Source organism: Athene noctua, chromosome 2, assembly GCF_965140245.1.
Source record: "Athene noctua chromosome 2, bAthNoc1.hap1.1, whole genome shotgun sequence".
Taxonomy (NCBI): Eukaryota; Metazoa; Chordata; class Aves; order Strigiformes; family Strigidae; genus Athene; species Athene noctua.
Window position 1 is genome coordinate 120,398,820 of NC_134038.1, and position 25,919 is coordinate 120,424,738.

Genomic DNA, 25,919 nt, shown 5'->3' on the forward strand with positions numbered 1-25,919 from the left:
CAATAAACAGAGAACATGGTAGATTATCAGTTTGTCTTTTGCATATTAGCAATATGCAAATATCCACAATACCATCGCATTTCACCTATATTCTAACACCTACCTTCAATTCATACTGACAGAAAGATTCAGTAAGACAAAGTTGATAAACTCCTGCTCCCATCTGCTCAGTTTTGGTTTACTACATACAATACACAGGATTTAACGCAATGTTGGTTGTTTTGAATATATTTTAAAAAGCTGTAACCGGGGCCAAACTAACCTAACACCACAAAAAAAAAATAAAATTAAAAACTCACTTCTTATTTCCATGGAATTCTAAAAATGTTCATCTTTTAAAATTAGTAATTTCCCTCAGACTGTTGAAGACTAACTTCCTTTTCCCGGTCTAGCAACATATTATGTGCAAAGAACCACTTTCAGATCAGAATAAACAAAATTTCCACTGTGTTAACAGCCTGGGGACGGAGAAGGTACAGAGGGATAGTGTTCCTTCCACTTAGAAAACCACAAATAATTCATCTTCCTTCATTGTCACGATATACATCCATGCTTCAGGTCATTCCCCAACTATTAAATCCAGCTGGACTCAGTGAGAACTTCAGAATGTCTTTCCTATCTTAAAGACAATTCCAACATACAAATAAGCAAATATGCTTCCTGTATAGAGCCTCACCCTCCAGATCTTTTCATATAGGCATAACTCACTGTCACTCCACTGAAGCAGAAAGAATTACTGATTCTAGCAAAACTAAGACAAACTGCATGAGTATGTAGGACGAGTATCTTTGGACAGGTGAACAGGAAGTGAGAGGACACCTTTGTGTCCTGAAAAGTAGCACAGAATAGCAGCCTACTGGCCTTGCAAATGCATTTCATTCTGAGACTACTACACTTTCAAGTATGATCAAAAATAATGAAAATCAGCATACTAACAAAAGATGCATGTTTTTATAACCCATCTACACAATGATATCACATTACCAGTGGTCTACAAAGCCTCTGTATTAATCTGAAGAAGGAAAAACAAATAGCAACTGTAAGAACACTCAGGTAGCATAAACATATTTGTGGTGTGGACTAGTATTTCCTAAAAGGTACTTACAGACATTTGATTTTACTTTAACTGTTATAACAAGTTAAAATAGTGCAGCAATAAATATATCTGTACATCACAAGTTGTTAACTTTATATAGATCAAAGAAGCACTGATTTAAAGCTCTAAGTTCTCTACTTAAATACTTCATAACTCAGTACAAAGACTAAATACAGTACTTACAAAACAGAAAACATGCTTCCAAATGAAGTCAGTAACAGGATTTTCTAAACTGCAACTGTTGCTATTTTTTATTAAATTGAAAACCCTACTCTTTCCTTTTTTCTAGGAAGCAGGGATAGAAAACAGTATCAGTTAAAAATATTAGGGATATTACTACTGTCTATAATATCCTGTAAAAACACAGGAACTTGACTTGACTGTGAACATTCTTCTCTAAGCTCCTGTCAAGAAAGGCTCTAGTAAGTGCTACCTTTGATTATCATTTTCTGACTGTTAAGAGTTCTACACAGCAGCTAAATACAAGGAAGCTTTTTTTGCACTTCTTATGGGGTTCAGTCTATGAAGTACATAACTATACAGTATAGCACACACAACACAAAGTTAGTTAAAAAAAAGGTCTCTAAAACAGCTAGTATCTCTTATTAGTGAAAAATCCAGAATAGTATTTCATGTTATCAAATGTTGCAGTATGTCTAAAGTAAGAGAGGCATACCAGTTAAAAAAAAAAAAAGTCTCTTTAATCTTTGTGGTTGTAAGAAAAACCACCATACCTGTAAAAATAAGAAAATTAATAAGCGTTACAATGCCTAAATGATTGCTTCCAATGAAACTTGCACTTTGTTTTCACTGCAGTCTTCCAAGCACGGTACAAGGCACATTTAGTGTAACACACTCATCACCTGAGCGATAATAGCTAAATTTTAATATTTATGAGAAATTAGTAAATGCTTAAATAAAGGTTAATTAAAGATAACTCACCACCATCCCTCTCTCTAACTCTGTGAGTATGCACACTTTTTGCTTTACTGTGCCCTGTGTTGTCACCATATTTGTTTTCAGGGCTATCAGAGCGCCGCAACATTTTATTTGGTGGTGAAGGATCTGTGGTGTCTCGCATCTTGTCATGACGGTGATCACCACCACTGGGGTGACTCTTGGATGAGTACTTAAGAGCCTGTAACAGATCACAAGAGAATAGGCATTTACATTGAAGTTACAGAACTAATGTTTAAATGTTATTTCTAAATTATAGATCTCTTTTCAAAACACTTCTTAATTAATTTTCATTTCCTATTTAAAAAAAAAATCAGCATTAGTCTTTCTAATTTTAATTACCTACATTAAAGCAACAAGTTCTGTAATTAGAACTCAAACCATTTTCTCCTCCCATTACATCCAACATAATACTTGCTGTTAAGAAAATCCTAATTTATCTTTTCAGTGAAGGACTATACACCGTCAGTAGCAAATGGGCCACAGCACTTCTGCACTTTTGGGAAAAGCACAAGTCTCCAACCGGTATTAAGAATATAAACAGTAGGTTAGAGTCAGTGTAAACTTTGAATATGTCCTCCATACTGTAGTCACGGTCCCTCATTTTCACCACTACCTTGAACTTCAATGTTTTTTTCAGTATAAGCAACCCTGTAGCGGATGTAATTAAAAAAACCCTAGAATTCTGGAGGCCCAAAACATGTGACAATACATTTTGAAGTTTTTACCAAAAAAATTGCATGTTCAGCCTCACTTTGACCTGCCTGATTTTGCAGTGTGAGCTCCTAAGTGGCAAGTGTTTACATTCACATGAACTGTCACCGACAGCTGCCTTGGACTGTCAGATTACACTTCAGAGTGATACAAACACACAGAAATGTAATAAAACAGTTCAATTCTGTGCCCTAAGGAGAGCAGTATCACAATATAAGGCATTCCTCAGATACATACCCTGAGAACTGTTTTTTTTTCAGTAGAGACAGCAAAGGAATACAGTAACTACCTTACAGAAATTGAGCTTACTGTCAGCAACTTAAGGATTTGATGATTTCTGAACATGCCTAGCAGCTGGCAACTGCAGAAATTAAGCCTTACTGGCAACCCCAGTTATTCAGGGTCTAAAACCATGCCCTGCTCAGGTTACAGTCCACAGCAGCAGTTTTGGGGAGAAGAAAGAACTTGGGGAGGGGGGTGGGGGAAGAACAAGATGCCTTTTGTTTTTAAAAGGGAAACACTCACCTCCCCCTGGATCACCACTCCAGTGCAAGCGACCCCGGCTGGCTCTCCCGCCCCTCGTACCGTACCCTCCCCGACTCCTAGGCCCGAGCCCTGCCCGGGTCGCACTAGGCCTCTCCTCCTCGCCCGGGCCCCGCGGGCCTCAGACGGGCGCCGGAGCTCCGGTTCCCCAGCGCGCGGCCGTCGCCGCCCCCCCCCTCCGCTCCCCTCGGGCCCGAAACGGCGCCGGGGGACGGGGCCGAGGCGTCTGTTGTACCGCGGCCTGCGGCGGCGGCCGAAGCCTCCGCTGGAGTAGCTCTCCCCCCCCCCCCCCCCCCTCCTCCCCTGCTCCTCCTCCTGGGCCTAGCGGCCGGCGCTTGAGGTACCTGGTAGGGCTGCGAGTCCCCCCTGCGGTCGTGACAGCTAAAGAGAAAGCGAGAGAAAGAGAGAGACGTTAGCGAACAACCGTTACCGGCCACCGGGGAAGGGGGCCCAAACATGGCGGAGGGGAGGGGGAGACCCCGCGGGGCCAGGGGGGCAGAGGAGGAAGAGGAGGAAGGGATTTACCCATCACTGAGTCTCTGCTGTTTCCTCGCATACATTACCATCAATGCCCGGCCTGTGTGTGTGAGTGTGAGGGGACCAGGAGGGGACGGCCACGGCCGGGCCACAGGCGCCGAGGGGGGAGGAGGGGGAGGCAGCGCTCCGCCTCGCCGCCGACCGGGGGCAGGGAGGGGGGAAGGGAGGGAGGGGGCGGCTCAGGCAGCTCGGCTGGGAGCAGCGCTCACGGGCCCATCTCCTCCGCGCACAGCGAGAGGGGAGACGCCAGCAACTCGGCCCCGCGCGCGCAGAGACACCCCAAGAGCACGGACTCCGCCGCCGTCGCTGCTGCTGCCGCCGCGGCCGCCTCCTCCCCCCGCTGCGCCCGCCGCCGCCGCCGCCGCTCCTCCAACTACATCCGGGAAACTCGGGCGACGCCGCGCTCGGTTAACGTCGGCTCTTTTCGGCTCTTTCCGACACGCTCCGTCCCCTCTGTCCCCTTTGCTCTCGGGCGACTCTGCCTTCGGGAAACATCGGCTGCCTTCGCGAGCCCAACGCCCTTCAGTCTCTGCCTTCGGCAAACATCGGCTCGTTCCGTAACTCTCCTCCCCCCACCGCCCGGCCCGCCTCGGCCTCCCCTCCCGAGCGCTACCTGTCTTCGGAAAACATCGGTTATTTCCGGAGAGATGTTTTCACGCTCCCGTCGGGGTGGCGCCGCGCTCGGAAACGCTCGGGTATTTCCGTGACCCCTCACCCGGCGGCTCCGAGGCGCTGCCGGTCGGAGCGGCCGTTGGCCAGGCGCGCCTAGCTGATTGGCCGCGGGGAGCCCCCGCCGCCCCTGGGGCCGCGCTGCCGGCAGCGCTGCGCCTCCCTTGCTCGGCCGGGCCGCGCAGCGCCTCGGCGGGGGCAGCCGGTTTTCTCGGTGGGAGCCGACAGGGCGGGAACGCCAGGCAGGTGGGGGCAAGAGGGGAATTGCGAGCGAAGCGGCGGGGCGGGGGGAGCGGCGCCGGGCCGCGAGATAGGAAAGGGAAGGCCTCCTCTTACCTACCCCCTCCTCCCCTTCCGCCCAGGGACTTGATGTATAGGCAGGAGCCATTTTGTGTACGGCTCGTCTTCTGCGGGGAAGCGCTCGGCGGTGAGGAGGTTGTTAAAATGTCCCTGGGGAGGCGGTGGCGCGGGTCAGGCCTTGCCGCCCGGGCCCCTGCGGCGGCAGCGCCGGCTTCTCCCGCCCCGCGGTGGCGGGGCTCCGCTCCCGACCCCCGAGGAGACGGCGCCAGGCTCCCGCAGCCCCGGCCGCCGAGGGAGTGAGGCGCTGGCGGCAGAGCGGCCTGGGCGCGGTGAAACCGCCGCCGTGGCGGGGGGTGGTGTGAGTGAGGGGCGAAGGGTGAGGGGCGCTGACGGCCGCCTGCGGCGGGAAAACGACTCGTCCGCGTCTCGACACACGCCCACAGTTGTCATCCCGGCGGCCGTGAGTAGCTCGCAGAGCCAGATCGGTCTGTTTCAGGTGGCCCCGGGCTCTCAGTGAAGTGGATGCCTGGCGCTCAGTTGGAGAGGAAGATCCCCTTCACCAGGGGCCGAGTGGGTGCCGCCGCTGCTGCTGCTGCTGCTGGAGACTGCCGAGCCTTCTCCCGAAGAAGGGTCATTCAGTTATTTCTGACCAAACCCTCGAAGTCTGAGGTACAAAGCATCATCTATTCAAAACGCTGTTAAGATACTGTAAAATAGAAGTATTTTGATACTAGAGTTGAGCATTGCCATGAGAGTATCGTAAGAGAGACCAGTTTGCAGTAAAGGTACAGTGTTGATGCCGAATTTTGTTCAGCCCCCTTCCTGAAAAGGGAAGAAAAGTGGCACACCTCGGAACTAGCATCTTAACCTTAAACAGAGCATCATTCCCCATGGCTCTGTCTGTGCTGGTGTATCATTATTCATGGCAGCTATGGCAACTCTCTTAAATAATTTTTCTTTCTCTTTTTTGGTGGTTTTTTTTTTTAGAGTGCAGAAGGCTGTTGCTGAGAGGGGACTTCAGGGAGCAGTGGCAGAGCTCAGGGAGGGGAGCAGAGGATGACTCAGCAGGGAGCTGTTCTTCAGGGTTACAATAATGAACTAGTGAAATGCATTGAAGACTTACGTATGCAAAAAGAAGAGCTGAACAAACAAATCCAGCAAGCAGAAGAGGAAAAAAGTAAACTCCAGCATAAAATCCAAGTCCTGAGTGAACAACTGGAGTGTGTATGTGAAAACCTGGCCCAAAAGGTAGCTTCATGGAATGAGCTTGAAAAAATTCTTGCTGAAACTGAAGCTGCTTATATGAAGATTTTGGATAGTTCTAGAACTTTACTTAATGTTCTGAAGAAGGAAGTGGGAAGCTTAAAGCATACGCCAGAACTGAAAACCAATGTAACATGAAACGGTCAAATGTTTGGACTCCACGGTGCTAAAATTCCACTAGGTGAGAAATGTGGCTAGCCATAGAACCTTACAACAACAGTATAAGCAGAGAGGGATTTTCTTCCAACCTTTCTGTATGTTTTATTATTATTTTTAAATGCACTAGAAATAGGTGAAATAAAGTTGCTGTTAAAAAAATCTGATTCTTAAACACTACAAAGCTGTATGCCAAATAGGTAGCTGAGACAGATGCGAGACTGTCAGTTTTTGACATGCCTCAAGGCTCTTTGAAGACAGGAAAAAATACTCGTGTTTTACTTCGGATGGCTACCAGTGAATTCCTGTTTGATTGAGAACTAGTGGATGCAAGTAGATCAGATACTACTTCACTTCCCAAATGCTTAGGCTTTACTGTTGGGGACCAAATAGAAACAAACTATTTAGCTTCCTCTAGGAGTTTGGAGTTTTATTCGATGCATGCACAAAGACAGCCCTTGTTTACAGTCATCTCTTGCATATGGAATAATGGTGGGGTAAGGTGAGAGAACATGACTTAATGCAGTGTATGGAGGCTTAAACTGTAGGACTGTGTATGGTTCGTGCATTTTCTGAAGCTATACTCAAAAGCCTTGTTTAGAAAGGAGGCATGCTATAGCGAAAGACAGGGTTTGGTGCAAGTGCATGCCTCCTATGTGCAGGGCACAGTGTTGCAAGCTTACACCATGTAAGCTCAGACCAACTAATCCACTTACAGATAAGGAAAAGATGACTGTATTTCAACAGTGTCTAGAAGGCCTGACAAAACTGCTGGTGTTTAATCAAAAGTACTGAAAGTTAAATACAAGGCCAAAGAAGAGATCATGGCTAAAAGCCAATAGTAAAACTTCTTGAAACCATATTTTTATGCCCTTTAGCTCAATACTGATCTACTAAATAATTGTAATGCAATTGTAAAGAATAGTGAACAGCCTGGAATGTTGAGAAATAAGTACGAATGAAAGATGAGAGTAGAAAATGAGATTGCAAGTAGTTTGCCACTGTTAGGCATTCTTACAGATGAGGTTAAAATAGAACCTAGTTTAGACATTGGGGGAGAGGGAACAGCATGGCAGAAACCTCAATCCTGTTTCTAGTAGTTACTAAAACTCTATGTGTGTGTATATACACATGCTTTTTGTCCTGCTTATTCATGTGTTATAACAGTAACTATTTTTAAGACTTATCTTGAAGTCAAATCTTCATTCTATACCAAATAACTAAATTGAAACAAGTGCAATTGTAATCTCCTTTCTTGATAACTGTGTGTCTCTCAGGTGCAAGTGTAAAGGGTATGTAGATGTGAATAGTTTCAGCAGTAGCTCGTTACCAGTAACATGAAGCAAATCTTAGGTTCTTCTGGTTGCCATGATACATCAGGAGTTAGTGTGACTCAGCTAATCAACAATTTATTTGTATAGCATTTCCACTGGCTTCCCTCAAGTAATGCTGAGGTGGTAAAATTAGATCATCTCGGGGGTACTGCTGTTGTAGTACTGCAGTATTCAGGACTCTTTGCTTATACTAAAGTGAAACACAAAGTGAGACACAAAAATGTTACTATATTTAAAAGCAAAAAAGTTATTTTTTTGACTGGATGTTTCTTGGCATTCTCTCTTCCCTTAGACTGGTAGTAGTAACTAATTTACATCAAAATAGGAAGACTCAGAAAAAGGTATTAACTAAAGAGCAAGATTTTTTTTTTAGAGTTCCATATGTAAACTACTGCTTTCTGTCTAGAAGGGAACTTGAAATTGTCTATGTGGAAAAAAAAAATTGCATCATAGAAAGCTCATAGGGAACAGTACAATTAAGTCTTGGACAACATTTACAGGTTTGTTTGCCTTAGAATAATCAGATATTATAAATAATGCCTCTTGCTCCACTTGTAAAAATCTGAAGTTTTTAGAGAAGCCTTGTAAGTTTAAAGAAGTCTACTTCACGACCATTATTACATCTAAGTATAGCTATTACGGTATCAAAACTAAAATATTGGAGATGTTTGAATTTTGAATTTTTTAGTTACAAAACTAAGGGAAAAATATAACTCTTGCCTAGTATTTACACATACTGGGTCCTCCCGACTTTCAAATAAGAAGTTGAAATGTTGTTAGAATTCCATTCAGTGATCCTAGTCTATAAAATTTCTGTTTAGATTCAGATTCAGAAATGGAGAACAATAATGTCCTATTTCTGTGGCTTGCCTACTTGTAGAATAACTTTCACTGTGACAGTCATTGTGAAGTCAGTGCAGCTGCAGAGTTGTTACTCAAAAATAGCTCTTACCATTATATTCTGCATTGACCCAAATGAATTTACAGTGTCCTTTTATTGAAGTGGTAAACCTTTTTCACTGCTTTTTCAGGTAGTATAAATCTTGACATAAATTCCTTTTCTTAGCTTCAGTTTGTTTAGAATAGAGGGCATGCAAACTAAATTAATACACAGTTTTGCTGGAACAGAAATGATAATTTGCGGATTACAGCAGCTCTGTAGGGCTAGCCTGCAACAGAAAGTTTGCCTGAAATGAGTTAAGTTATAAACTTAAGGCATCATACCTATTCCTGACTTAATTTTTTATATTGAATTTATATGACATCTGGGTTAGATCAAGTAATTTACTTGAGTGCTTACAATCTAGGAACCTTAATGACAAAAATTTAGGTTACCAGATTGTAGTGCCTAATCTGAAGTGCTCTGTTGGATGTCTTGTAGTTTATTTGGTATGGAAGGAGACATAAGGTTTTGGAACTCCTACCTGTACTTGATTCAAAGCTCCAGTGAAATGCATCTAGAACACTGGTCTAATTTTCTGAATTTATGCAGTGGAATCTCCACCAGGTTTCCAAATACCAGTACATAACCAGAGGAGAGATGATGATTCCTTGCTTTTATAGCAATACTTCTTAAATATGTACCTAGCACATACTGCTCTAGTGATCAATGAGTTTCTCAAAATATTTGGGTGTTGACTCCTGCCAAATAAACTAAGTTTATTATGTATGATAGAGTTTGGTGGTTACCAAAGAAACTGCTTGTGGGGGTATTTTGAAGTAATTTTTTGTGAAAGTGATCGTACAAACCACTGGGTGAAGTCCCATATACAAGTAGTTGCTCGCTATCCATAACTCTCTGTGGAGATGCTTACCCTTCGGTTCTGGTACCTCCCCATATGCAGTTTCTTCTGATCACGTAACAGGAATGGAGGTGAGTGGACAGGGCTGGGCCTTAATTTTTGAGGGGCAGAGAATAAAGCATGTATATGGAGTCCTGGTTTGCAGCATGAGTGGGTGTGATAGAGAGGTGGTCCTCCTCTTAATTTCTGTCTGCTTTAAGTGTGCTTGTATTGAGCTGCTACCTGTGGTTCCTGCTACCCAATAAATCAAATTTTAGAAATCAGGTTCACCCAAAGTCTGGACTTTCCCCATCTTCTTGAAGTCCACTGACAATTAAGCTACAGAGGCAGCCTACCTTTTGTTTCTGTGTTCTTTCTGGCCAAACTGCCATGCTCAGCTGCACGATGGCAAGTTCCAGCAGGAGGCTGTGGAATTGAACCCTCAGTGTACTAGATGCAGTCTGTGTGTATGTCAGATTGACATTAAAGAACTGAGGCAGACGGGTGGCAATTTTTTGGTTCTCAACTTGGTGAACTCAAGAGATTGTTTTCTCGAACTAGGAAGTCTTCAGGCTAGAAAGACTAGGCGTCTTCAAACTCCTGAAGAATTGTCCATTCAAACAATGAAACAAGCTATAATCTAAACCCAGGTGACTGGATCTTGGATTGCAATTACAGCATTAAGTATCTCAGTTCCATCTAGCTCTTGTGGTGTAAATTGTCTCACTCCAAATAGATTAAGTGTATTAAGCTAAATTGGAACAAGGTACTCTTTAATTCTGGAACAAGAACGTTCAGAAGATTATTAGCAAAAGAATCAAATTTAATTTAGCAAAGGATCAAAGTTAATTCCTCATGTAGATGAGTCCTGTGAAGAAGACCAGTATCTATTACTGCTTAGATGGTTTTGCTTGTTAGGAGAAGTTTTGAGTTAGAAGATGTAGTTTGTGGCAGTTGCTGAAATTATCCTTAACTTTGAGTAAACCTGGGGCTCTTGGGTTTTTATGTAAGAAGCAGATAAAACAGTTGATTTTTTAAATAAGAATTTTTTTCCCCTCCTTTTTGGTAGTGAGTGGAGAAACATCAACAGATGTTTTAATTTTGATTTGTTTGTGTGTCTTTGTTGTTTAGTTGTTTGGGTTTTTTCTAATGAATGGATAGACAGGTTTTCATAAGATCAGAGGGATCATTTAGCTTTGTTTTTAATGTATGTGTGTCTTTAAATATCGATTATTTGTATCTTCCTTGTTCTCCCTATTGGGGGAAGGACAGATTAGCTTTTGGTTGAGTTTGTGCACCGATTGCTTTGTTGGTGTCTGTTGTGTTACAGCAGGAGGAGTGAATCAAGGACTGTGTCTGCTTCTTGGGTGACTGTTTTGTGCCTTTTTTTTTAAACAGGGAATGTTGTGGGTTGGGTTTTTTTGTTGTTGTTCTTTGCCCCTTACTGCTTTATAACTCTGTCTTAAACTTCAGTTGCCCCAGAGTAGTCCTTGATTATTGTCTTCCTCAACTGGTTTTCAGATGAAATTTTGTGCAGTATCTAGCTGTAAAAAAAACCAGATGTGTGTGCAGGTGACACAACTTACTTGCATGTTAGCTGTTAATAAAAGAGGATGGAGAGGTATATATTATTTGGTCATTCATAGCTTTAACTTAATGGGATTTGTGTGAAAAATAGTTCAGTGTTGTAGTTTGATTTTGCAGAAATCTGATGTTAGAAGAAGTGGAGCTAATAAAACGCTTCCATCTTGTAGTGATTTTAAAAGTAGTTTCACAAGATCTTGTGAGGTGGAACAATCTGCATTTTGTCTATTAGACTTGACTGTTGATATGCTGCGGTAACCACTACATGAAATTTGTAAATTTTAGTATAAACTTGGATATCTTATTTAGCAGCAGCATTGAAAATAATGGTGTCGAATCTTTGCATTTTTATTGCTACATCATTCAAAGCTGGTAATATTTCTCATTCTGAATTTGAATGTCATAAATGGGATAGTCTTATTCTTGGAATAAGATTCATCTGTATTGGAGGAAAATGGACATCTGTAGACTGAGAGCTTGTTCAAGAAAAGGCACTTGAAAAAAATTGTATCAGTCCCCCTCTGGAGGTGGGGTTGATCATTCCACTGACTGGGGTGAGACCTTCAGTTCAGCTCATGCCTCATTTCAAGGCATATGATGTTATATGAGGTGACATCTCCTCTCTGCTTACCACCGCTTGTGTTTTATAGAATATATGTACTTGGCCCTGAAGGATTTATAATGGTGTTGAGTTTTCTCATTTATTATCTTTTTAGAGGCAGAGACACAGCTTCCTGCAGTGGCCAGCCTAAGTCAAGAAGATGGAAGTATTAGGTAGAGACTGTAAAACAAAGTAAGAGGTTGAACAATTTTTAACACTTACTTTGAAAAATGTTTAAAATTATGATACCAAATATACTGGCCATGGAGCATTTTAAAGTTAAATCTCCATAGGTTTTATTTTTTGAGCTTCATATGCATAGCTTCTCATGCTCCAGTGAGAGCACTTGTAGTGAGCTTGAGGCTTTCCGTTGATATGTGGTGTATGGGAACACTTTAAAAAAATTATTTCCACTGTAGTCCCTGATAGATCTGTAACTTATTAAACCACTTCATATGGTTAATTTAGTTGAATGCAGTAAAAAAAATAGCAAATTTATTTCCTAAATGCTTTTAAATCTTCCTATCTGTATTCAGAATTAGATAAAATTATTATTTGTAGTAATCTCTTTTTGTTGTTATATGGTTATTAACAACTTGCTACAACTTGAGACCCATTCTGATTGGGCATGTCTCAGTTCCAGAGACAAAATCCTTTTCATATTCTGCAAGCTTCAATTTTTTTAAAGCCTCTCTTTATAGAGTAAGAACACTTTGAGCTGAAAATCAGCATGACAGTTAGACTCCTGTGATGCATTTTTAAAAATATAGTTAGTATTCAGGGCTGAATCATATTCTGTCACGTGTTTGAAAACAAAAATCTAGCAGTAATTCTTCATATGCTTATGCAGTTGTTCCATAACAGAAATCCTTCTGGAGTTGTGCTGCTTACTGTCCAGTAGTAAATGGGATTACTTGCTGTACTTGACAAACCCAAGGTACTTTTGATTATATACTGGTTCTTCCTCAAGAGTTGTTGCTAGCATGAAGGGAACGATTACTTCATTCTGGGGGGCATGGGGCAAAAGAGGAGCTGCCTCTTTAGCAGAGACCACCCACCTGTGGAAAGAGAGGAGCATCTTTGTTAGCCTGGCTCATGATAAAATGTCACAAGACAAACTAAGTGGTTATAATGGTTACAGTTCACTGTTGCGAAGTCCACTGAAGCAAGCTGAAAAAACCAAAACCCAGTCTGTGCTGTCGGTCACAGGGAATGTGATACCTAAATGCAGTCGGGTTATCTTTAAATGCAGGAGCTCAGGTACAGCTGAAAGCAGTGTAGCTGCTGCAGTACAGGGCTCATTAAGGGTTAATTTGCCCTGCCAAAAAGCAATGGACCATGTGGACACACTTACGAAATCTTGTGCACTCAGGAGTCACTGGATTTGCTAGAGAGTATAGCCTGTTTCTATTCTTAAAACTCAGGGAATTAGAACTGTCTTTTAGTGACATGCAACATTAGATATGACACCATGAGAAGGATATGTATTTAAAATCCCTGTTCCTGTTAGGAGCTTTTCTCTGAAGCCTAAATTGTTCTTGCTTTAGATTCAAGTTGTTCAAAAACCCGTGGCCAAGGGAAAAATACAGATGCCCGAGTTCCGCTGAAGCCTGTGAGCCTGTAAGTGGTTTGTATTTGCTGTGTAGTACACCAAGTTCCTGGTCAAATGCTGTCTAATCCTTCAGTCAAGCTGCAAGTTTAGTGGCTCTCCTTAGTAGTTTAAATGACTTGCAACAAGTGTTCCTTGTTCAATTTGGAATGTACTTTCGGTTTTTTGTTTGTTTGTTTTTTAATGAAGTATTCCATTGAGGCCTCCTGTGGCACTCTGCCAAATACATTCATGTTGTGCCTGTGAATATATGGGTTTTCTTAGGGAATGTCAGAAAGAAACTACCTGTACAGCTGCAATTCAACTGAAACAAGATTTGGTTTTATGCTGTCCTGTTTTTATTTTTAAGTGTTTTAAAATGCCGAGTATATACATATATATATATATATTTATATAGGATACATAAACAAGTGCTTCCAATCAATACATAACAAAGTACCTTACAGAGAATGTTAATATCTTTATCCCCCTCGATAGGCAGTGACACTCGGTAGTAATCTGCCCCAAATCAGGGACAGATCTGAGAATGGCGGCTTTGCTTTTTCAGCCTCAACTGAATGCTCTGACTTGGACTGTTTCCCGGGGATTCACATCCTGTTTGACATAAACCAACCTGATAATGCATTCTCAACCTGTGTGTTGGGGGAAGGGATAGACATAACTGACTAGATGCATACTTTTTTGCTATTACTACTTCACATCACATGCAGTGTCATGATGATGTTAAAAGTATTACTCATTTCCCCATAGATACATCCAACATGACAGAGCATCCCAGCTACAGAGCAGCTTCTCTCACTTTCCAGACCTGCTCTCTCCAAACCCCTACTCATAGGTGTTTGGGAGCTGACTGTAGGAGATAGGTCAGAGGAACAGAAAGATTTTTCTAGTGAATAGTTGCTAATTTTACAAGCCTAACCTTGTTCAGATAGCTTGTCTTTACAGACCCAGCTGTTCTGTCTCATTTTACCAGGCTTACTACCTTATGCTAGTCAGCATATGAGCAACAGGTGTTTGTACCAACACACCTGAAGGGTTTTTTAGACATTGAGACTCCTTGTTGTTTAAATACAGTGAAGGATCTGAATTCTAGTCCATCTATAACAGCATATAGACTATATAACAGCATTCTGACCACATAGAACAGCAATAGGCTGTGTGACAACCATATTCTACCACAGCTTGTTTTCAGTTAATGGAATTGAAGTAGCATGGCAAGTCAGGAACTGTAGAGATATGGCTGGATATAGGGCTTTTCTATAAGGAAAAGAAGTTAGCTCTATTAATTCAGATTAAAAACTACTTTAATCTTGGATAGGTGACACCTGCCAGCAGTATTCTTTTATTTCATGTATCACAATAAATATATATACACATTTTTAAAAATATATAAATATAGTAAACATTTTAATAATTATGGAATGTTCTTGATAGAAACTAGTATTTCAGTACTGTCTTCCTTCAAAAAGGACAATTTAAATAGGCTGGTCATTAACAACTTACATTAGGTTGTGTATCCTCTGCTTTCAGTAGCTGTCCCCCTGCTCTCTTGCTACTATGTGAACCCTCATTTGTAGCCCTATCCTCTGGCCCTTTGCTTACCATGTTTTTAGTTATCCCAAGCTGCTGACCAGAAGCACACTATTCTTCTGCCATGTGGTGGGTCAGAGATACTTTCAGTATCTTCATATTCTCCACATATTCTCCAGACATGTTCCGGCACACTTGGAAAAATTGTTTGCAAAGATAAACAAGTTTCATTCAGTTTGATAGTGCTACAAAAATTATGACAGTGTAAGAATATTATATGGTGGAGAAACAACAGACACCTGATCTGAGAGGAGTTTCATCCTATGAAAAACCCATCCTAAAAAGACTTTCAGGTTGAAGTGATGGATGGATGGAGTGTGACATTCCTGATACTCTGTGGAGATTAAAGAACAGAAGTTTGTTATGTTTGTTGATGAGAATATCCTTGTCTCAGCAAATGCAGGCTTTGTTTATAGTCTTCTGCAAGTAAAGAAGGTCTGTATGGGATACTTTAGTTTAATTAGTATTAGGCTATGCACAGAGTTACTTGAGTTTTTTCCAGAAATGATTGCATTGTGTTTGAGAAGACTGTAACTTGAAATTAAAAAGAGGAAAAAGAAATATAATATTGAAGCTTGCAGACCAGTGGTCTCATGGAGGAAGCCTTTATAGGTCGGCTATGTAGTTCTTCAAAGCTCTGAATACAACCTATATTGCAAAATAATAAACACATGCTAAGATAGAGGGGCGTATTCTCACAGTAAGGCTACTTGTAAAAAGTTATGTCAAGACATCATATGTATTCAGCAGTTTTCTTTGCAGTCCTGCACTATTTTACAAATTAATATATTCCCCAGTAAGGTGCGCTAGAGATAAACATTCCAGATGCCTTCATCTGTAGAGAGGAAGGAGAGGCAATTAAAAGTCTTCATGCTGTGAAATCTCTGGGTACCAACAGTGTCTGCACAGACTTCTATAACGTTTTAAGGAACAATTGGTTTTCTTGCTGTCTGGGGTGACTGAATGCAAACAGCTTCTGAAAGAGGACAGTAGCTCAGTTATTTCCACACTGGCTAAAATCCTGTTGATTTGCATAAAGCTTTCTGTTTTTATTTACTGATAGCAACGTCTTGGTGACAAACTGGCTCCTCCAGACCAGACAAATTCTATTTTTTTTAATTAGCATGCATCATTTAGTCTCTGACAAAGAAAGGGCAAACTTCTGATAATGTAGTGAAAGAACCTGGGGCAGAGAAGTATCTGGTACTGGCCTCCATCAAAGAGGAGGAAAAACACAAAAGGACAAAATTGCTGGCCTTAGTTTGAATTGAGTGGAGCTGCTTGCAGAAGTAGCAAGTGAGAGGGCTTTTTTTTTTCCCCTCTTTTTTTTTTTTTTTTTTTTACTGGTTCCCTCCTATGTCATTACCAAGCTGAGTAGAGAAAGAATTTTCTTTCTCTTTAAAGGTATGAATAATAATAAATGGGACAGTTTGCTCCAAGAAAAGCTAAAGCTGCCCTGTGGGAGCTCTATTTTTCCTTCAGAAAAAATTCCATCACGCAAATTCTCAAAGCTGGCAGCCATCGCAGGTGAAGGAAAAACAACAAAATGCTGCATTTGCTTGTCATTGCAGACCAATTATTCTTCCAGTAGTTGCACTCCTCTGTGCAGTTTCTTGGTTGCATGTGCTACCTGTCCAAAACACGGATTTTTTTTTTTCTCAGACCTGTTCAGTTTAAAGTACATTCTTTATTTTAGATAAGCTTAATAAAGCAGTGCATATTGGTGCTTATATAGGTAGGAAACTTGTCTGTAACTGTTAGTTAAAAGTCCTTTCCCCTGGCTTAGTATGCCATGTATTACTACACAGATGTAGCTGGAGTGAAGCTTGGTTCTTGGACATTAAGAATACCCTTTTAACTTTGATTGTGCTGAGATGTATTTTATAGTTTCAGGTGTTGGTGAAGTCAGGATTGAGCAGACAGGAGGTATAATTTGACTTCTGTGGACTTCAATTAAAATTTCCCATATTACCTTACATGAACATTTTTGTTTTAAATAACTTCTGTGTTTGGTTGTTTGGTGGGAAACCACAGCCAAATGTTTTAAAGAGGTATCAAGAATCATTTGTTTTGGCTAACAGTACTTTTCCTGGATAATCTCATCCAGGAGAGGTTCTAAGTGCAGTACCTGTTCAGATCCCCGACCCTCGGAGCACAGCTCAGCGTCCAAGCCTGTCATTTCCACCACACATGAAGAAGCCAGACGGTTTTGCAAGGACTGTGGGACAAGGGTCCGTGTTCTGGGTGCTGGGAGAGACCAGGTGATTAAATAAATGATGGCAATGCATGCTGTACGAAAACACCCCAGCCAGGCTCACACTGAGGCAGCCAGAAGGATTTGGGAGTCACTTCTCTGTTTCTACTCTGTGTGAAGTGTAAATAAAAGTAAATGTGTGTGTGTATGCATATGCTGCTCAAGCTACTTGATGCTACCTCTGCTACATTGGGATTGTTACATTGGGAAGTTATGATTTAATTTGTAGTTAAAATCATCTCATTAGCATGAGCAAAGCCCCTAATACCAACCAAAGTAGTTGTGTAGTGTTACTGGATTTCAAAGTTTTGAATTTCCATATCTGTAACTTCTGATTCTAGTGCTGAAGTATGGTAGTGAAGAAGGTAACAAAACTAATTTTAAAATTCTGGAATAAGTTTTGAGTTAATACTAAGAATGTAATAAGTGCCCAAGAAGATTTTATACCACAAGACTTATTGAAAGTTAATGGGTCTTGTGCTCTGCTTGCTAAAGCTCTGGTTTTTCAAGGTTCAGGATTCTTGGTGCATTTCTCAAAGGCCTGGCTCCTGAAATCAAGGCATTTTCTTTGTTCTTCTTCCCCCCCTTTGAAGTTCTATTTCTGTTCCTTGTAAAGCAAAGGTTTAAAACACAAAAGCATGAAAGGCTCAGAAATGCAAATATAAATAATTCTAGATCTTTTCCATGACTTAATGATAATCTCACACTTTGTGCTTGGCCTGATGTATGTCTTTTTGAATGCTAGAAGCTGGTAATGGTCAAAGTTCTGTTGAAAACTTTGCCCCATGTTATACTTCAATCAAATAAGGTGCAATTATGATGGCTTTAAGAAAGGCACTCTTGTAATCCATGATTATGGGTGCTGTAACACACAACTCACTTTCTTTACATGATTATTTAAATTTCTCTCTTACTATTTTTAGTAACTTCACCCAGCTTTCCACAGTTGCTATGTGTTACTCGGATGTGTCAGGGAAGCTTCTTCCCACCCAGCCCCAATGTGATCTGCAGGTGTCCTGGAGCAAAGTCTGGTTTGGGGACTGAGATCTGGAGCTCCCAGGCCAGCAGAAGCTGCAAGCCCTGCAGGATGGCAGGGGAAGGGAAGGTTGCTGGTTCCTGGAAGAGAGGGTATACAGCAGCAGTACACGGCCACTCCTCTGCCAGAATAAATAGCAGCCTGGCATGATGTTCCCTAGAATCAGAAATGTTAGAGGAACAAGCAGTTTCAGGGCTGAAAGAGAGGGTCTAGGGGGTCTCCTAACCTCACTATATATTTCGCTCATGGAAATGAATACAAGAAAGGTAAATGGGAAGATGACTGAACAGAAGGGTTTTCTAATATTTATGGAGCTTTGTTCGGAGTCTGAAAGGCCAAAAATATGTTCACAACATCTAGCTGGATACTGAAGATGGGATTTAGAAATGGAATAATTTATCAAACTGGACCTAAAGATAGAAGTAAGTATGCTGTATAAAGGGCAGGATGAAGACATTTTAGTAAAACTGACACTGAAAAAGAGAAGACATCCAGAAGAATTTTCCTGAGAAGAGAGCATCACAAAATCTGCCAAAATTGTCTAATTTTTCCAGTGTTTTTTAATAAAACATAAACGTTTACTATCTTACATGAAGAATATCACAATAACAATAATAAAATCCTCAGCAAAATTAAGATGAATTTTGATGCCATTCCACAATTATTCTCAACAAATGCTTTTAATTTGGCCCACACAATAGCAAGGAGGCTTTGTGGGTATCATAATAATGCGATTTAGACCTGAATGATTTGTTCCAGTCATCACAGAGAGGGGACAGTAAGAGGGAACATGACAAAAATATAGAAAACAATGAGTAGGGCTGCACATAATTTTGGCTCTCATATTTTTATAATAAATCTCATGGTAGTTTGTGGTTTGTTTAAAGCTTCATCTCCTGGATTTGTGTAGTAAGTAAGAATCTAAGATTTCATTACAGAAAAACAAGTTCCTAATTTTCCCAGTTGCAAGAATACTTAAACTAACACAGGGCAAGAAAAGGAACCAAAATACATCTTTTAAGAGACAAATTTGTAGAGTTTTAACTCAAAAACTAAAATTTACCTTCTTACTCTAAAAAAATCCAAAGACATAAAGCTAAGATGATCCTGCTATTGGAGCTCAGGTTGGTATTTATAGTGCGTTAGTTGCTCAGACAGACATTGCAAAGCCTTGTATCCCATCCTTTCCTTAGCAACATTCTCTTAGAGCCTTGAAAACAACATGTCTCTGCCCTCTGTTTTACTTGCTTTTTCCTGCAGCAGATGCTGACGAGCCCAGCATCTGATTTCAGTTCTGATCTGGAATAACTCCAGGGGTGTGCATGAAGCCATCCCACTTCTTCCCTCTGAACAACAACGGGGTGGTGGCGGGGAGGAGAGTCAAGACTATTGTTCTCCTTCCCTGCGTCCCTCCCGCAGCAGCAGCCAACATTGTTCCTTTTTATTTACTTCCCTCTCTCTGTAAACCAGCAGGGTTTGCAGCAGAGGGACGCAGCTCTCTTCATTCAAATAATTAGGCTGATTTATTAGAGAACGACACAGGGAAGGAAAGCTCTCCTGCAGCGTTCACCACTCGAGGCTGGGCACCCACCCAGCTGCTGGCAGTGAAGCACTGGGCCTCCCCACTCCCTCAACTCTCATCCTTGGCTACCCAGGCAGACTGGAGGGCCCCCAACTCTTCAACCTTTGCATCTTAGTGAAAATGTACAGATAAATGCAATAAATGCTTTTTTCCTTCACGTGGTATTCTTTGCAAGTTGTATGTTCCAAGTTAATACTGAAAGTCTAATTGAAATAACGAAGGGAAAAATCCCACGTTGAACCCTTCCTTAGCATTGGCTAAGTGGAAACTTTGGCTTGTAAAATGCTCCTTGAGCATGTTCGTTGTGTCACTGGAACAGTGAGAGCTGGTACAACTTTGTTCCTCCCCTGTGCTGCAGAAGTTTTGCATTACTTTTAGGGAAGGCTTATGTATGAGGAGTTAGGAAATTTCCTTCTTTCAGGGAAATTGTTACAGGTATCCTTTGTGCATCACATTTCCTTGGTATCTTCACGGCAAAATACAGTGTGTACTTGGAAAGTTCTACCACACTCTGGAAGACCCATTTAATATGCACATAGACATTTAAAAACACATTTAAGCTTTTAAAAATGTATTATATAATCAAACAAGCAAGCAAAAAAGATCATTGGCAATTCTTCCTATTATGTTTCTGCCAGGCACCAGAATCAAACACCAGACTTGCAAAAGTTGCCAGCAGCCTGCACTTCCCAGTGCCATATTTGTGGTCACCTTTACGCAAGAAACCATTATCCATCATTTGTCTTTGCTAACAGAATGTCATCTGTAGTGCCTGAAAGGCAATTAAATAATTTTGTAAATCGCCCCCCAAGTCTATAAGAATACTTTTTGTTTGGGAGTAGATTGATGGTGTCAGAGTTTCAAGAACAGTTATTCATATTCAATAGCCCTCCACACTGCAAGCTCTGTGAAAAGGCTCAACAAACCTGAGGAGCTCACAGTATAACCAAGACAGAGAAGTGAAAGCAATAAAAGAATGAAGTATCTATTACAAACAGAATGAAAAATCCTATTTTAATTGCAATTGTCTGTAACAAATTACCTCATACCACCCATAGGAAAAAACAAATTGGCATCCAACATTTTCTGCCACCTTCACATTGTCTCAAATGCTCTCAACGTATTGTTAGCTGGAACATTTGCCTCTGTCTTTTGCATACACGGAAAAGAAGTACAAGACCCAGTTTCACCTATCCCATTCCTTCATGCAAAGCCTCAGTGTATTTTTGGTTTAGCAGATTGGCAATTCTGACTGGCACAAAGCTGATTGACCCTCCTTTTACAAAGTTGCATTCCAGAAACTGAGCAAGAACTCTCCCCTTCATTTTGTAAGGTGGGAGAGAGGTGAGGAGGGACACCCCTGAGACCTGCCCACCACGCTTTACAGACAGAAGAAAAAGGTTCATTCTTATTGATACCGGATTACTCTGTGTTCACCAGGAAATTGAAAGCATACAGAAATCTATCCAAACCACAACTTTATTTTTCAGAAGTCCATGTTTCAATACATAAATATGCAACCGGATTTCTTCTGCTTCCAGACACAGTGATTTCACTGATGGACATGGGACATTCCAATAGGAAGAGCTCAGTATTAGTGCTGCTGTTTGCAAGGGTCATCTGTGGGGAAGAGACACAGCTATAAAACAGAGAAATGTTTAAAACATTATGCAGTGTGCCTCTCTCCTAAACAATCATACTGTACTTGCTTTCCCTCTCTCTTCTCAAAATTGCTGCCTTGGGGAGGTAAAGAATTACCATTGCCATAAACCATAATGAAGATCAGATGTGCAAAGGGAAAGGCCTTGCTCAAATATCAAAGGGGTCTTAAACTTCCAAAACAGAGCAAGAGAGAGAAATCCTGAGGGAATCAGAGATGTAATTTATGACTGACCTTCATTTTAACTGAGAAATGCATGCTCTTGAACAGCAATGCTCCTGTGAATGCATGTTTTGTTTTGTTTCAGCTCATTGGGGATCTTTGCTGCAGTGGTATTGATCTAAGTTCCCGAACAATGAGCCAGGGATGAGGAATCACATATGCATTCCAGAAACATTTTTCTGTGCTGAACTCGTCTCAGCAGTGACAGTGCCCAGCTTTGTCGTCCCCTCTGCCACGGCGCTGCCTTCCAGGGCTTTCTTCTTTGTGTTTGCATCATTGCTAGCCTAAATGACTCAACATTTTCTTCATTCTTATAGCTCAGTTGTCTTCTGGATTTGGGAGAAAAATGAGAACAACTCTTCAAGAGGATTTTTGCTGTCACAGGAGCACTTGATGTCTGGATGAGCTCTCAGTCATTTAATGGCCAAGCATTATAAGAAAAAACAGACATATTAAATCTTTGCAGTCAAATTTAAAACCACAGCATCATGGGGCCTCAGCCTCCCATGTGCTGCCTCTGGTTTTTTTACATTTCGTAGGGTAACATTTGACTGGGGACCCTCTACAATTCAAAAAAGTTTAGATTAATATCCAGTTCCAAATTTATCTTTGTAATGGACCCATTCTGCACACTGAACGTTGGGGAAATTCAGATCCACATTTCCATCTGCATTTTGTAGCTTGGTTCCCGCCATAGTTTAAAACAAAGATGATTAGCTGCTGTCAGCCAAAGTCAAGTACTATGTTCCCCTAGCTTCCTAACAGATATGCGATATTAAAGCAAACACTCATTTTTATAATCTCAGAAGTATGTTCTGAGTTCTTTTTAAATTCCAATTAAACACTTTGATGAAAAAGCTCATTTTCTAAATTCTACCTTATATTTAACATGAACTGCAAGGAACGGCAGCACTTAGCAGGTACAATGAAAAGAACAAATTGTGAGGAAAGCCTGCAGAGTTTTGTCCATTCTGAAGAAACACCAAAATGGTAGCTATTTGTAAAATACACTTCTTGTCTGATAATCAGGAAAAGATAATCTGTCATAAAAGTCACAACTCCTTCACAGTTTCCCCTCTCAGCTTCCTCTGTGATCAGCTGTCAATATGCATATAAAACTAACTAAAAAAAAACAACACCAAAAAACCCAGATAGGTTTGATGTCTGATGCAAAACAAACATCTTTTAAACTGAGTTTTTTTCAGGTAGAAAACCCTTTGGAGTTAATTGAATGGGAATATTCAGGTTATTTTTCATCATTGCAACATGTTGTTTTGCAACACAAAATATGTCCATTTACAGTAAATACAGAGATGTCTGCAACAAATTAACTTCAGAGTTTTGGAAACACAGATGGTATTTCTTGCACTTTCCCAAAGGGCTACATTTGTTCGAGAAAGCAGAGATTTTAGCTATTCCGTTATTTTTAGGAGTTTGTTCATCCCCATCATTTCTACTTCACTAAGAAGTGATAAAATCTGATTTACAGTTTGTCTGCTATCAAGCAAGGAGATTAACAATTTATTTTGTCACTTGCGATATGTTTCTGCTGCCTCCATAATTTAATTTTAAAAAACAGTACATTTGTAAATGAAGTCATGAAGATCATGTATGCCGAAAGGGAAGTCTCAGCGTTCAGCACATTTTGGGTAGGAAAACAAATGCATCGGCGGCGTGACGTAACAACTAACACCATAACTACAATTTGTCCGGAGAGTCCCATCCTTCGAGAGCCCCTCCTTCGGAGAGGCCCGGGCTGGGCGGCGTCTTGCCGCCAGGAGCTGGTACGATGCTCCCGCGGAGCTCCCGCCACCTCCCCGCGGGGCTGCCGTGCCCCCCGCCCCACCTCGTGCTCCCGCCGCCCCCCCCCCGCCACCTCCCCGCGGTCCCGCGCCCTCCCCATCGCCCCCCGGTGCTCCCGCCGTCCCCATGGCCCCGGGGTGCTGCCGCGGCCGTGGCGAGGCGCTGCCGACCGCTGCTCGGCGCTGCTGCCCGTGTCGGTCCTGAAGTTGCTTGCAAACGATCAGGCCCTCAGCTACAGGATTTTCACAAGCTGCAGACCGTTTCCAGCACCTCTTTTTTTCCTTTTTCCTTTTTTCTTTTTTTCCTTTTTCTTTTTTTCTGAGATTTACCATTTCAGCTGAGATGGGGCTTTGCCGTCCGAAAGTGCTAAAGAGAGAATGCACAATAGAATGGGACCCATTTTTCTTTAAACATTTGACATATATATGAATAAGCATACATAACATTTCATGTCAACCTTTGTTCGATCTTATGTTCTTCTTAAACATTTTTGGAATTAGCACCCCTCATTATGTTGCAAGACATATAATTAAAGGCATTCCAGTGAGGGCAGAATTGCTGCATCCTTTAAACAGAAAGGGTAATTGAAGCATGCAGCTTACAGTAGGCCCTGCATTCGCCCCACCTAATTATAAGCATCTAAGTGTGAGGGCTAATTTACGAGCCAGCTTGTCTTTGCTTCCCTCTAGAGTCGATGGACAGATCTGGCACCTCCAAAGAGTGATTCAGCACACACAGCTATCAAAAAATCCATGCAGTTAACCTCACACACAGGAAAGAAAAAAAAGGATTCACACTTTGGGCGCAATACAATACCACCTATTTTTTGTGTATCCGTAATTGTGATGCTTAACCCATTCAAACTGAGCACTGTAAAGTAAAAATCCCTACTCTTTCATTTATTATGTTAAAACACAGACAAGATGGTAACTTGCCGGTGATCACCTGTTAAGAAGTGAGCAAAATATTCTTGTGGCAGAACTGTCATTGATTGACTGGCAAAACCTGCAAATGAACTCAGGAGGAATTCAGGAATTCAGAAACCTCTCAAGCTCTGAGTTCTTGCTGGAAGTAGACCAAGTTTTGCTCTCCTGAATTACACATTTCATTTAACAATGTTTATAATAAGCAAATAGTGACTTTGAGGAAAATAGGAGGGCAGAGTGGCAATCTGTGCAAACTGCTCCCGCCTGGCAGACCAGCCACGCTTCCCTCTGCTGTCCTGCAGATTCCTTTGCTGCCTGCAATTACTCTGGCCTTCCTGATTTGACACTTTCCTTGATGTTTCTGGGATCATTGCAAACACATTGTATATGTTCATCTTTTACAATCCAGTTCTTGTAGTACTGCATATGCCTTTAGGATCGCTCATGGCCATAATCCTAAAGGTGTTCAGCTGCTCAACAAAATTAGCCCCTACCTCATGGGAACTTTTAAAGTCCTGATGGATGCCTACCTTCATGTGCAGACACCTAAAATCCTTTCACAATCTGGTCCTTGTTTGCAACTTGCTGCTTCATTCCTACAGCTGATTGATGACAGTGAAGAAGCAGGATTCAAATCAGTTTTTAAATCTGTAGGCAGCCTGACTGCAATATCAAAGGATGGTCTTTTTGCACAGGTCCAGTATTTTTTGCATTTGAGATTTTTCGGCCTGTTATATTTTGTCTTTTCTTGATCTGTACATAGATACATTTGTTATCTGTTCCACTGAACAAATAAAAAGAACAACTTGGCTAACTTAGCATCATCCTCAGTGACATGTTCTCTGGCTTCCTCAAGGAGCTGCATGGCACCCCTCGAATCCTTATCAACACCAGGTCAGGGGATGCAATGCAGTAATCTGGGTGGATAGGAGAGAGGACGAGCTATCAGCAGAGCTGGTCCAACAAACCAGCAGCATCTCCCACATCCTTCCCTGATGTGGGAAGCCACACGGCAGCGGCTGTGAGAATGGCTGCAAGAACACAACCTACAGCTTCAAGTCAGCAAGAACAGGGGCAAATCATCAGGAGGTAAACACAATTCTTATCAGCTTCAGAAATATATTGTTAATAAAGCCTACACTACAGGTTTGGCTACAAGCACCATTGGGAGATCACACCATAGGAGAGGAAATTATGGGCAAATGGCCACTGCACAAACCCAGTCAGTCCAGACTCACATGCAAGTCCAACGTGCCAGACTTGCTGCGTCTGTCCTCGGCACAGACTCTGGCTAGTGGAATGGTGAGTTCAGGCACTTCCACATGGTTCCTGTCAAGGATTACTGAGTGTTTGTACATTAGCCTTGCAGGTTCAGGCTTCCTTCCTACAGGCAGCACAGCTCTAGGGAAAAGGGGGGCTTCTGAGACATTCTGGTGCCAGCCTCAATTCCTCAGTGCCATGGCTTTTTTGAAACGATCACTGCTCGTGCAAAACCGAACACTGCTGTCCTTGGCAGAGACAAAAATTGGAAGACATTGTTCACTTACCAGAGAGCTGTTCCTTCACATTTCATGTTTTCCACACTAGCAGATACAGACACAAATTTTCTTCTGAAGGTAACTAGCAAGCAGCGCTATGTCCTCATCCTGTTGTCACAGAGCTGTCCAGTTATATACCATGTGCATGAAACTCCCCCTTTACA

At 41.7% G+C, this 25,919-nt stretch overlaps 2 protein-coding genes across 14 annotated transcripts in view; one reads left to right on the top strand and one right to left on the bottom strand.

The window, feature by feature from the left end:
- WAC (WW domain containing adaptor with coiled-coil) overlaps positions 1-4,390 on the bottom strand; it is a 63,150-nt gene extending 58,760 nt beyond the window's left edge. Inside the window, exons 1-3 of one of the 3 annotated variants that reach the window (XM_074900065.1) lie at positions 3,836-4,390; positions 3,655-3,691; positions 2,039-2,234 (exon numbers count right to left, since the gene is read on the bottom strand). In XM_074900065.1, coding sequence (XP_074756166.1) covers positions 2,039-2,234; positions 3,655-3,691; positions 3,836-3,876 — 274 coding nt within the window. In that variant the 5' untranslated portion in view covers positions 3,877-4,390. The remainder of the gene's footprint in view (positions 1-2,038; positions 2,235-3,654; positions 3,692-3,835) is intronic. The other 2 variants (XM_074900063.1, XM_074900062.1) reach the window with 2 other exon arrangements.
- Positions 4,391-4,617: 227 nt separating this feature from the next.
- Positions 4,618-19,955, top strand: LOC141957876 (microtubule nucleation factor SSNA1-like). Of its 11 annotated transcripts, XR_012633194.1 has the most exons (6): positions 4,618-4,762; positions 5,313-5,485; positions 5,804-6,260; positions 11,651-12,472; positions 13,083-13,155; positions 16,842-17,904. XR_012633194.1 is itself a non-coding variant. In XM_074900066.1 (4 exons), the coding sequence occupies exon 3, from the start codon at positions 5,873-5,875 to the stop codon at positions 6,215-6,217; it is 345 nt and encodes a 114-aa protein (XP_074756167.1). In that variant the 5' UTR covers positions 4,618-4,762; positions 5,313-5,485; positions 5,804-5,872; the 3' UTR covers positions 6,218-6,260; positions 13,083-17,904. The 11 variants fall into 11 exon arrangements, 3 of the variants coding, with proteins under 3 accessions (XP_074756167.1, XP_074756169.1, XP_074756168.1); XR_012633196.1 differs by lacking the exons at positions 11,651-12,472; positions 16,842-17,904 and adding an exon at positions 19,498-19,955; XR_012633192.1 differs by having other exon boundaries at positions 13,083-17,904.
- The last annotated feature ends 5,964 nt before the right edge of the window (positions 19,956-25,919 follow it).